A 12,809-nucleotide genomic window follows, 5' to 3' on the forward strand; every position below is an offset into this window, starting at 1 on the left:
CAGTAAATATCTGAAACAGAGTTCTTAGACACTTACAGCCTGTTTATTATTACTTCTCACACAATCCTAACAAAGTATAAGAGGCTCTTAAGGGCAGCCTTGACTGACAGTAACAAAAAGTGAAAGTTAAAATCATGAAGAACAGAGAAAATTACACCCAGCAGGTAGAAGAACTTAAAAAGCAAAACAATTTTGGGCCATAGGATTGGGGAAAATTATTGCTTGTAGCTCAACAGCCACAGAGGTTGATGTTACCATGCAACAGGCCTGGACATTCCCTGGTATTCCAGACTGTGGCTGCAAATCATCAGAAATGTTACACTGTACTCTGTCTTGTGCACAGTGGAGAAAGTGCTAGACTGGGGTCACAACCTTTGTTCCCTTCTGGGCCTCTGCCACCAACCTGCTGAGAGATCTGGCCCAGGAAACTCCCCCTTCTAGATCTCAGCTTTTGCACGTGTTAGATAAGGCGGTTGAACAGCTATCTCCAGTGTAAGAATTTCCCAGTGTTAGGATGTTTGAAATGGGGACACAGGCAATTAAATTTTGGCAACATTCCATTTAAAATCGCTCAAATAATAAATGAGGGAAGGACTGTGGTTGGCAATGGTTAAGCCCTCAGACCTCTGGAAAGCTCAGCTCTGTAGAATGAACTTCAGCCTAAATATTCAGCTCTGTTCTAGGCCCCCCACCCCCCACTCCAGTTGCCTTTGAATAATGACCCAAGAAAATTTCACAAAATTTGACAGCCCTGGGGCTTGGCTGGGCACCAGGTACTTACCAGGAACAGGTGCCGGGGCCGTCTGCTTTTCCCTGTTACTTTCATCAGTGTCCCTTCCTTCAGAAACTCCTGTGGGGACAGAAGCAGACCTGAGAAGTCAGGCTGATGCCCAAGAAGAGTGGGGGGAGGCCCCGAGCAGGAAACTTAAATCTTGGTGCCTCCCAAAGTACCAGAGAACAACTAATGGGTGAATTCCTGGCTTTAGCGAGATGCCCATGTTTGCTTCTTAGGAGCAGTCAGTCTGCCTTGACTTCTAGCAAGCCCTAGATGCTGTTCTGGTCTCTGAGGGGTCGAGACAGTGACTCTTTCCCTTGTTTGCTGCCATGGGGAGCCCTTCAGAACAAAGCCTATGAAGGTTTGCTAAACAGCTGAAGACCCGTGAACGGTTGCTACAGGCTCATTAATTCCGGAGGATGATTAAAATAGATATCTAAAGTTACTTAACATAAAGAAAATATTTAATAAATATTTACTGAACTGGTGAGCCAAGGCCATTAGGTGTGATTTTATAGACTCTCAGACCAATGAGATCCCTGTTAATTTTGAATAAAATATCCTGAACATAACACCTCTCATGTCTATGTCTCTTGTCCTTCATTGACCATAACAGGTAACAAACACATCTTTGACTATTTTTGAGCTGAGTTTTGTGTTTTCCATTTGGAAGCTTAAAAGTGGGTAAATTTGTCTCTGGAAAAATGTTATTTTTAAGATGCTTTGTAGGAGCATGGTTTTTGGGAGATGGTTTTCCTGATTTTCTAGCAATGCTGGGCTAAACTAAAAATACTTGGTGTCTCTTCTTCTTAGAGGTGAAAAGAACCACAGGGACATGAACCCAAATGGTACTGTTTCTTTAAAGGTCCGGAAAGTGGAAAACCCCAGGGGAGGCAGCCCCTGGGCCTTGTGAGCCCAGCAGAACCCTCCCCCTGCCCTTCCCCCTCCCCCTCCTCGGGTAAACAGCACCTGCAGCCAGGCCTGTCTGGGACCAGCCCAGCTGAACAATGGGTCTTATCAGAGCCTCACCCGCCTGCCTACCAGGCCGCCCTCTGTCCCTGCCCATGGCGGCAGTGGCACTCACCCTTCCTGGCTGGAGGAGATCCCCTTGGCCTCGAACACTGTGCTCAATGTGGACCAGCTTCTGCAGGTTTTCCTGTGGGAGGAAGCAGGGCAATGGGGAGATGGTCAGGACCCCTTTAAGGAGTCTTATCCCCTCTATTAGAAGTGGCATTGCTTCTACCTCAAAGGAGGAAAACAGAGTTCTGGAGGGCCTTGCCCTAAATCTGACCTCCTGTCAGTGGCAGGACTGGGATCTGAGCCTGGCCCTGCAGGGTACCAGACATGTGGACTGCCCATACTCAGGCTAGTCCCTCTGGGCCTGCGATCTGACACCACCATCTTCTGTGTGCCATGGGGACAGTCACTTGCCCTTGTTGTGCTGATACCCATATTTATCGCTAGGCCATGGCTCCTCCTCTCGATCTGTGTCCCCTGAAAGGCCTGGAGCATCTAGCCATCACTAATCCAGAGGGGTCAGATGCCCAAGGCCAGACTCTCTCTGGGATTGCAGCCCAGGGGGGGCCTCTGAGGGAAAGTAATCAAGAAAATCTTCCACCTGGGGAAGAAACAGATCTGTGTTCTTTGAAGAAAAATATGTGTGCCTGGGAACTCCTTGTTGGTCCCTCACTGGGCTATCCACAGTATGCAGTGACATACCTACCCTCCCTCTGCACAGTACCCAATTATGCTAGAAATAACAAGTACTTAACCCATGAGGTAGGTGTCCCCTGAACCTTATGCGGGGTCAGGGTCTTAAGTCAACTAATAAGGTGACAACTGTGTGTAGGCAAATTGCAAGGCAACAGTGCCCCCACCTTTTCTCTAATAGAAAAAGATAACGTACAGAATCACAACTCTTCTCACACCTATTGGAGGCTGAAGTAAAAGGCAACCAACTGAACCGAATCCCAAAGACTGAGAAGCCCCTTCAGAGACATGAGACACATGAATTGCTGCAACACACAGGAGGAGGAGGTGGCCAGCATAAAGGAGGATGAGAAGAAAGCAGCTAAAATGTTAATGGATTCTGAAAGGTTGGGTGGGGGCTGATGGGATAGTTTAGAATAACAGAGCCCCAGACACAGGAAAAATGCAGTCACTTGCAAGCTCTTCTCTCAAAGCTCCCACCAGGTGCTCACAAGGAACACTAGGGGCAGGGCAGGGAGCCTTGGTGGTGAAGGCATGCAGGTTGCCACTGGGGGGGGCGGGCTGGCATAAAACCCTGCCAACTTCCCCAGGCCCCTCTCTGGTGCAAAACCCTCAGTCCCTGGGAGAGGCCGAGTAACCCACTCCCAGAGGACAAGCAAAATGCCACTCACCGCTTCTGGGGAAAGGGCAGAAGCAAGAGCTGTCTTCCCCAAGAAGAGGGAAAGTACCCACTGGGCCCAGGATTGTGCAGTAATACTAGGCAGAAACCTGCCCAAGACCTGCCATGGCTACAAGGCAGCGTGTGTGGCTACCGTGCAGAGGTGCCGGAAAGCAGAGGAGGCCTGGCTTGCAGGCCCTGCTTGGGACTGAGGCTTGTCCAGGAGAGCAGACACTTATAAGCCAAGCACTGAGTAACAGGAAACAGCGGTCTACCTCTGAGAAGGGACAAGAGCATGGAGAGAGGCCTCTTCTGTGGTGCAGGGATTGCTAAAAGCTGAGGGTGGAGACAAGGACAATAAGAAAAACTCTCCAGTATCTCGGGCCCCACAAACAGTATCAGGTAATAGCAGCCCTCTTCCGGAGGAGTGTGAAGTCTGTGGGGCTCTGAAGGTGACACAAGCAACAACAAAACCCAAACCCAACTCACCTAGTTGACTGGACTGACTCAGCTCCCACCCCCTACATGAATGGCAAGATCAGAAAAGAGGCACTCCCACTTCTGGGGTAGATACTATTTCCCTCAGTCTCTACAATTCTTCCAACACATAATACCTGGCATCCAATCGAACATTATAAGAAACACAAAATGCAAGGAAGTACCCCAACTCATTTTCAGGAAATAAAGCATTCAACAAAACCACCTCTTATTAGAGGTGACACAAATGTTAGAACCATCAGACAGGGACTTCAGAGTAATTACGATCAATATATTAAAGGAGCTAGTGGGAAAGGTAGGCAGCATGCATGAACAGATGGAGAATTTCAGCAGGGATGGAGACTATACAAGAGAATCAAATGGAAATGTTAAAAACAAAAAACGTGATATCAGAAATGAAGAATTCCCTTGACAGGCTTTGCAGCAAACTGATCAGAGCTGAGGAAAGACTGAACTTGGAGGTATGAAGGTTGAGATTAACCAAACTGAAACACAAAGAGAAAAAAGAATGCAGGGGGTGGGGGGAAAGAACAGAGCATCTAACACAATTTTCCAAAATTAATCAATGACAACAGATCCAGGAAGCCTGAGAATCACAAGACAAATACCATCCACAGCCCCTTAAAAACACACATACTAAGACATCATAGTCAAACTTCTAAAAGTCAGTTGTAAAGAGAAGATCTTGAAGGCAGCCAGAAAAAAGGGACACACTATGTAAAACGGATAAATATAAACATTACGGTGGATTCATTATCAGAAATTATATAGGCTATAAGACTGATATCTTTAAAATAGTAAAAAGGAAAAAAAAACTGGTCAATCCAGATATTTTTCCCAGGAAAATAACTTTCAAGAATGAAGGTAAACTGACCAATTAAGTAAATGGGTGATGGATGGTGGGACCCAGGTATCTCACTGCTAGAGTGGAAATTTATAGATAAGCCAAGGGAGGAGACTGGAATGATCCACATAGAAGTGATCAGAATTGGAGCTATCAGGGGCACTTGGGTGGCTCAGTCGGTTGACTGTCTGACTTCAGCTCAGGTCATGATCTTTGCAGTTAGTGAGTTTGAGCTCCAACATCAGGCTTGCTGCTGTCAGCCTGTCAGTAAAGAGCCCACTTTGGATCTTCTGTCCCCTTCTTTCTTCCCCTCCCCCACTTGCACTCTCTCAAAAATAAATAAACATTAAAAAAAAAAAAAGAATTGGAGCTATCAGTAGGGATACATATTTACCTTAATATAGATACAGATGGTCGTGTACAGAAATATCTATAGACATGAGTATACACACAGGTTACTATATACACATATAATTCTTTGCTCTGTAAGTAAGAGGACCTGAAAGAAATGATAGCCTACTTGGTGACCAGACCTTGGTTTCTAATACCATTAATCCAACTGAAGGAACCAAGACTCCTTGCAGAAATGGCTGATTCTAAGGCTAAGGCAGGAAATACACAAGATGAGTCTGGAGATTTTTATAGTGACAGAAAGTAGGAAAGTGCTAAAAAAAAAAAAATAATGAAAGTGCTAAAAAAAAATAGGCAAACCAAAATATCCCACCCAAATCCATATTGATGGGGATATGTGGAGAGTACGGAGAAACCAACTGACAGGGCTCCCAATGGCCAAAACTGGAACAATTTGAGAAATAAAAGAAATAAAACGGTATGAGACTATAACCTTAACATAAAATAAATATCTGTGAGTCCTTAATAACATAAATTATTTATTTATAATGAGTAAATACATTAATAAACAAGGGAGAAGAGACAAATCTCCCACGCAGAATTCCACATAATTTAGGTAGGTGCTCTGCCCTCAACGAGAGGAAGCGTAACTCCTCATTCCTTAAATGTGGGCCGTGCATAGTGACGTTCTTCTAAAGAGCATGGACTAGGAGGGGAGAAGAGGATAACTTTATGGAGTTTAAATAAAGAAATGGAGAAACCTGATAAACGCACCTGCAGCCAGGTGGGCAAGGTCTACAACAACACTCATAAACCATGGTGCTAGTATGCACCTTTGGTACGATGTCATGAAAGTGGTACTTTGCTTCCATGATCTTTCTCCCCAAAATCTATGAACCCAGTCTGTTTATGAGAAAAGTATCAGACAAATTCCAATAGGGGGCATTCTACAATATACCTGGACCAGTATTCTTCAAATTAGTCAAGGTCATCAAAAACAAGGGAAATCTGAGCAACCATCACAGTCAAGAGGAGCCTAAGGGAACACGAAGACTAAAGGTGATATGATATCCTGGATGGGAACTTGGAACAAACATTAGGCAAAGATGAAGGAAACCTGAATGAACTTTAGTTAATAATACTGTATCAATACTGGGTCTTTAATGTACTTGACTAACATAAAGATGCTAGTAATAGGAGAAACTGTGTGTGGGATACATGGGAGCTCTTCGTATTATCTTTCTTAATTTTTTTTCTGTAAGTTTAAAATGTTCTCAACAATAAACTCTGTCCAGAAAGTAGGAAGGTTGGTCACCAGGGGCTGGGAGGAGGGGAAATGAGGGCTTAGCGTTTAATGGGAACAGTTTCAACTGGAGAGAGAGAAAGAGTTCTGAAGGTGGATGGTGGTGATGGTCACAAAACAACGTCAATGTACTTAATGCCGAGGGACTGTGTTAATAATGGTTAAGATGGGGGCTCCTGGGTGGTGCAGTCGGTTAAGTGTTTGACTTTGGCTCAGGTCATGATCTCACGGTTTGTGGGTTCAAACCCCACGTTGGGCTCTGTGCTGACAGCTCAGAGCCTGGAGTTTGCTTCAGATTCTGTGTCTCCCTTTCTCTCTGTCCCTCCCCCGTTCACACTCTCTCTGTCTCTCTCTCAAAATAAATAAACATTTAAAAAATAAATAATTAAACAATAATAGTAATGGTTATACTGTACCTCAATAAGAAATTTTTTAAAGTTCATTAAAAAAAAACCAGATGGTGCAAATTGGAGACCCCAGACTCGCACATGTCCCCTCACTCTCTTCTGGGGGGAGACAGTTTACTTTCATGCTGTGGGGAAGAGGACACTCAATGGCAAATCTGATCAAAAGCCTCGAAAGACGGACCCTGCAAGCAGATGTGGGATTTTCTTCTAGGGATCCCCTGAGACTTGGTCTGAGTAACTGAAATTAGAACCAAGGTGCATGTACTCTCTGAGGTTACCTGTGACCAATCCTTGAAGGAGTTCCCTGTGCTCACAAACCTGGGAGCCAACTCCAAACCTCCACCCCTACATTTCATGACATTCCCATGGCTGAGTTGATACAAACAAAAAAAGAAAAATCCAAATGTGGGAAAGAGAGAAAAACGGTCCATGTGTACATTTATGTGTGTCACGAGAGAGAAGCAGGTGCTGTGTGCATGGGCACCTGGATGCGTTTTCATGCACAGATGTGTGTGAAGTTGCAAGTCTGAACCTGTGAGTGATGTGTGCAGGCATGTCTGGCCTGGTAGCCAAGAAAGGCTCAAGTTCAAACACGAATCCCATGCTGAGAGCTGAGTGATCCGGGGTGAAGCCACTTGTCTCTCCAGGCCTCAGCTTCCTTGCTTGTGACACTGGGCTGGTAATAGCTCTCCTGAGGATTAGAGGAGAATGTCGGGCACAATCTTGGGCTAATAGAGGCAGTTGTGATCACCGTGAGTAGGACACTATGTGGGAATCTGCCACAGCCTTTCCTGAAAAGCTGGTGAGGACGACTTTTCCTACTTCCAAGACTTTCCCATCCTTTCACATTTATTCCTTGTCCTCCATCGAAAAGTGATCACAGCAGGGGACGGACTACCTGGGGCTCAGCTCTTAGAGTCATGTTTCCTGATGCTTCTCCCATCACCTAACAGTTTTCTGTAAACAGGCTGCTCAATGGATTTACAGTTACACTTGGCTGTCAGTACAGTATCCTAGTGAGCTTATTGGTGGCATTTCAGACCAGGTGTCAGGTAGATAGATGGGCCCCATTTTGGGGTGGTGGGATCTGGTTCTTTCAAGAAATCATACCTCTAGCTTAGCTACCTTTGTGGGGAGTTGGGGCAATGGTTTGATGGGAGCATAAACCCATGTGAATGTTGCTGCCTGCCTCCAGGAAGCCTTCCCTGGTTCTCATAACCAGTAAGTACTTCCCAGATTCGACCAGAGGCAATGTGAAAACATAGAAGGCTTTGTAAAATGGGGGAATGGCACCATCAGATATATTTTAATAGGATTACTCTGGCTTCCAGATGAAGAATGGAATGGCAGGGTTGGGAGGTGTTGAGGCCTGAGCCGGGGAGTGACCATGGGGAAAGAGAGGCAGAGCCCCAGCCCACCCTTTAGCCACTCAAGCCACTGAGCTCTGCCTTGGGATAGGGTTCATCTGGACCTGCTTGTCCACCACCCAGGCAGGGTCCTAGCCCGATCCCAGCAAGTGTGCAGTAGGGGCTGCTAGTCCAGAGCAGGCCCAGTGTGGTGTCCACAGGCAGCTGGAGAGACAAGGGCCAGCCTGTGCCAGGCACAGCACCCAACCCCAGTCTTAGAGAAAGCCAGGAGGGCATCTGGCTGCTGCTACCGCTAGCTCTCCCTCCTACAGGAGGGTGCTGCAGTGAGCTTGCCCGCAGGAGGGAAGACACAGCCAGCCCTTCCTGACCTAGTTTTTCCTTTTTGGAAGCAGAGACATCCCTGGCTAAAGTGAAGCACGGAGAAGCCAGCCCATCTGCTGCTATATCATGACAGGCATGGGACCCCAAAGCACCTCTGTCTTTGGCTACACTGAAGGAGATCTCACTGTACATACAGGATGCCAAAACACACATGAGCAAGTTGCTCATGGACCCTGGAGCGGGAAGGCAGAGGACCCGATGATAACAACATGTCTGACGTACCAATTTTCACAGCCAGCTGGCTTCAGCCTCCACACTCAGCGCACTCTTTGCCCAGACCCTCATCCAATCTCACCTACCCTGTTCCCATCTTCCAGCCATGCTGGGTGGATCTCTGAACTCTACTGTGACCTACACTTCTCCATCTCCATGCCCCTTCCTGGCACATCTTTCCTCCCTCTGCCTTTGAGGTGTGTGTGTCCTCCCCATGGGGGCACCTCCTGTATCATCTTTTGTCACAGCCCTGGTTGGGAGGGATGGCTCCCTTCGCAAACCATGTGGCATTTTCTCTTTCCCTCACGATGCTTATCATGTCCACATATTTACTGCTCCACTAGCTGTGATTTCCTCCTGGGATTCACGTCTCACCTCTGTATTTCCAACCCCCAACACAAGTCTGGCACAGAGTAGGTGTCCAATAGCTGCGACTCCCCTCCCCTTCTTCTCCCTGTGGACGACTCACTATGCGGACGCTCCGTGTACCTGTCCCAGCAGAGCTGGGCAACTGCTTGGTGCACGTACCACCATCACTCCCACCTCTGCCCATGGAACCCAGCACTTGATCACCGAACTCTCTCCCCCCGAGCTAGGACTCAGCCTCAGAATCCTTCTCAACACAAAGCTCAGGCCTACTTAAAGCTTAGTGGAACAGAAAATATGTGGACACAAGTGACCAAGGTAGCCACTTGAACAGAGTTGGGATGTAGGATAAAGTTGGCCTTCCTTGGCAGAAAACTAGTAAATACAGGATCAGTGTCCAACAAACAGTCACTTGTTGGCAGAAACAAGCGTGCACTTAGAGCTCACATATTCTTGAGGACGAGTGGTTTTCAAACTTTTGTGAGCAAAACGTTTACCTAGAATGCTTGTTAAAAATGCACATCCCTGGACATTACCCCCAGATGTTCTGACTGAGAAGAGCTAAGGTCTATCAAGAATCTGTAGCTTACCAGGCACTCCAGGTGCTGATGCAGGTGGTCTCAGGCCACAGTCTGGACATTACTTATCACATTCAGACAAGTCTGTAGCCTCCCCTCACTACCCTAATGGTGAACCACGGACCCGGACAGGAACACACAGTACTTGAGGTCACATAGTAAGTGTCAGGGCCAGAACTCAGGGGCCAAGAACTCTTTGCAAGGTCCCACGACACAGATGGTTGCCTGCAGCACCTCCAAAAGTGGAGTATCATAAGGCAGACCGGGGCAGGTTGGAGGAGGTCCTAGACCTGAACCCCAGGAAACAGACTTACCCCTTGCTCCATGCTGTCATTGGCGCGGTCTGTGACTTTGGAGATGAGGGTCAGTGCACCTGTGGAGGGAAGCAGAGAAGGTAGCCGGGCCATCTGGGGAGGGCCAGTTCAGTAGCACTATCCTCACCTCCTTTCTTCCCCTCTCTCCCCACTGCCCCCCAAGATCACTACAGTTGCAGGGCCTTGTATGTGGATGGCACCAATTTTTCTCACACCTGGGTCAGGTCATAGGTCCAACCCTAGCTTTGCTACCACTGCCTAAGTGACCTTTACAGTGATTTGACCACTTTGTGCCTTAGTTCCCTTGGCTATAAATTGAATATGTTAAAATAGGGACTGTCCTGGCAGGTCATATGCAGGGACAGTCACATAGAATTGGGAGGAAACAGGGACACTGTGGTGACTTTTTTATACCTGGCACTACCTCCTATCACCAATGCTGATTACCCTCTTCTTTGACTGGATGACAGCCCATCCCAGGGAGCCCTGTGGTTGAGGTGAGCAGGGAATAACCTCAGAAGCCCCAGAGGTCTCATGTCCACTGCACATCTAGCTACCAGGGAAGAGAATATGTCCCGGGCCTGAACTGGTGGAGAGTCCAGAGCTAGGGGACAGGGGCCAAAGAGAAATGTGTCCCCATCCTCCAGGTTCATGCTGCACTTACCCTGTGTGTTATCGTACTCAGCTGAGTCCGGACAAAGGTTGTTTAAATAGTCTGCAGGTAGAACAAGAGCCAGGGGTCAGTCTGCCCTAGGGAGACCAGGCCCTCTGTCTGCAGCAGGAGCACCCCCCCCCACCCGCCGCTTTCCAGACTTGGAAGAAAAGGGCCGGAAGAATGGGGTACGCATCCCCTCACCCTTGCTAGCCTACTACAACACCACACTAGGACAAAATCAGGCCCCTGGACCATTATCAGCATCACTGCTACCACCGCTAGCCATTCACTCATTCAACAACTATTGAGCACTTGCTGTGTGCCTGGTACTGTGTGCTATGCCCTCAGCATATAGACACAGACAAGGTGAAACCCTGCCTCTGAGAAGCACGCTGTCTATTGGGGGAACACATGTGACCATCAACACAGCGGTGTGTGACGTGTTAAACCTTTAACACATTTATACCCACAGGCTCTATGTGGGCTGGCCTCTCTACAGCTACCTACCAATGTCACTCACTTATTCTGGCAATGCTGGCATTCTTACTCTTTTCTGGAACATGTTAAACCTGTTAATAGCCCCAGGGCCTTTGCACTCATTATTCCCTCTACTTGGTAGTCTCTTTTTCCAGATCTTCAGAGGGTTCATGTCCTCACTTTGCTGAGATCTCTGTGCAGTGTTACCTCCTCAGACAGGTCCTTTCTGAGTGCTGTATCTAATTCAGAGCACTTTTACCTCCATCCCCTTAAACCCCTTTATCTTCTTCAGAGCTCTTATCACTGACATATCATATTTTTATTTCCTTGTTAGAGTAAAAACTCCACAGTGTCACAGAGTTTTGGCTGTCTAATGCACTACTATACCTCTAGCATCTAGCACAGGGCCTGGGACACAGTAGATGCTCAATAAACATTTGTTGAATCAGATGAACAAATGCTCTGCCCCTTGGCCCTAATGTACTTTCCTTACAACCCTGGTCCCTACCTGGAATTACATGCATATCTCTACATGTGGGTATCTGTCTCCCCTACTGGAATAGCAGTCCTCCAGGCCCAGGGACTTTGTCCATTTGGGAGGCAGCTGGGTAAGTGAGTCTGGACAGAGGTGTGGTGCTTCCTGGCAGGTAGAGGTAAGGGAGGGGATGATATTCCCCGAGGAGAGTTTGTAATTGGAAAGAGGGAATGAAGGGAACAGGACCTAGGACTGAGCCCTGAGAAACACTGACATTTATTATGAAACAGTAGAGGAAGGGAGATTGTCAACACAGATGGAGAAGGGTAAGCAGAGAGGTCTGAGGGAGGCACAGAGAGAGTATATCACAGAAGCCTCAGGATGGGAGGGTTTTCGAGAAGCAGGAAGTGACCAGTGGCAAAGCCACAGAGATAGCCACAGTAGGTCCAAGGTGGAAAATGTCCACTGATTTGGCCCCAAGAAGGGCTTTGGTGGTAAGAACAGATTTAGGGAAATGAGACACCCACTGAGGAAATGCAGAACAGGGGAAGGTATGACTTCATGTGTTTTAGGATGGGAGAGACTGAAGGAAGACACAGAAGGTGGCCACTGAAACAGGGTTTCCAAGGTGGCAGCAGAGGGTCCAAAGCTTCACTGAAGGGAAGATGGTGGCAGAGTCTAGCTGGTCTGGAGGGTCAGGAGCCAGGAACTGAGAACAATCACCACCCCTGCCCATTCCCGGCACAGTGGGAGGGGAGGCTGTGATCACATAGCTTGCCACCATTACCTGTACCCCTCCTCAGGTGCCTTCCCTCCCGCATCACCTCAGTGCACCCTGACCTCCTGTGGGGCCCACCTGTGAGGAGCACGTGGTACTGGAAGAGGCGCTGAACCACCCGTAGCAGCCGGTGCTTCACGTTCTGGCCACCTCCTTGCTGACTCTGCTGCTCCCAAGAGACAGAGAGGACAAAACTCCGTCAGAGACCCCTGTCTCAGGGCACCAAGCTCACGGCATCCCTCATACACTGTCCCATCCACACCTCTTCCTGGCCACACTGAACTTCTCCCCCAGCTCTAAAACCAGGTTCCCTTCCTCCAGGAAGGCCTCCCAGATTAGCATCAGTTCATTCCTTCTGTGACAGTTCATTCCTTCAGGCTCACAGTCAGTGCTATATTCAGTAGTCCCTAGCAACTCCTAGTCCCTGCTTTGCATCTAGTATTAGTAAAAGAAAAAAAACCTCATTTTTCCTGTTCAGTAACTGTATCCCCAGTTAGTGACCATCTGTTGGTCATTCCAATGGGTGTGGCCCCAGCTTGCATTGTGCTTTTCTACTGGGACAGGAGAATGGCCACTAAAACTCCCACCAAGGTGGGGGCTCATGGAGTTGTCATCAAATGCCCAACAGGGTATGTCCTAGGCCCTAAGTGTTCCTCCTT

At 47.8% G+C, this 12,809-nt stretch overlaps 1 protein-coding gene across 2 annotated transcripts in view; it reads right to left on the reverse strand.

Annotated features, from left to right (window-relative positions):
• FGD5 (FYVE, RhoGEF and PH domain containing 5) overlaps positions 1-12,809 on the reverse strand; it is a 111,951-nt gene that overhangs the window by 18,402 nt on the left and 80,740 nt on the right. For both annotated transcript variants that reach the window (XM_047097057.1, XM_047097058.1), the window contains exons 7-11: positions 12,229-12,316; positions 10,430-10,480; positions 9,766-9,824; positions 1,860-1,931; positions 782-850 (exon numbers count right to left, since the gene is read on the reverse strand). In XM_047097057.1, coding sequence (XP_046953013.1) covers positions 782-850; positions 1,860-1,931; positions 9,766-9,824; positions 10,430-10,480; positions 12,229-12,316 — 339 coding nt within the window. The remainder of the gene's footprint in view (positions 1-781; positions 851-1,859; positions 1,932-9,765; positions 9,825-10,429; positions 10,481-12,228; positions 12,317-12,809) is intronic.

This window comes from Lynx rufus, unplaced genomic scaffold (genome assembly GCF_022079265.1).
Source record: "Lynx rufus isolate CCGP_SWC_20201006 ecotype Redwood Valley unplaced genomic scaffold, mLynRuf1.p SCAF_4, whole genome shotgun sequence".
Lineage (NCBI taxonomy): Eukaryota > Metazoa > Chordata > Mammalia > Carnivora > Felidae > Lynx > Lynx rufus.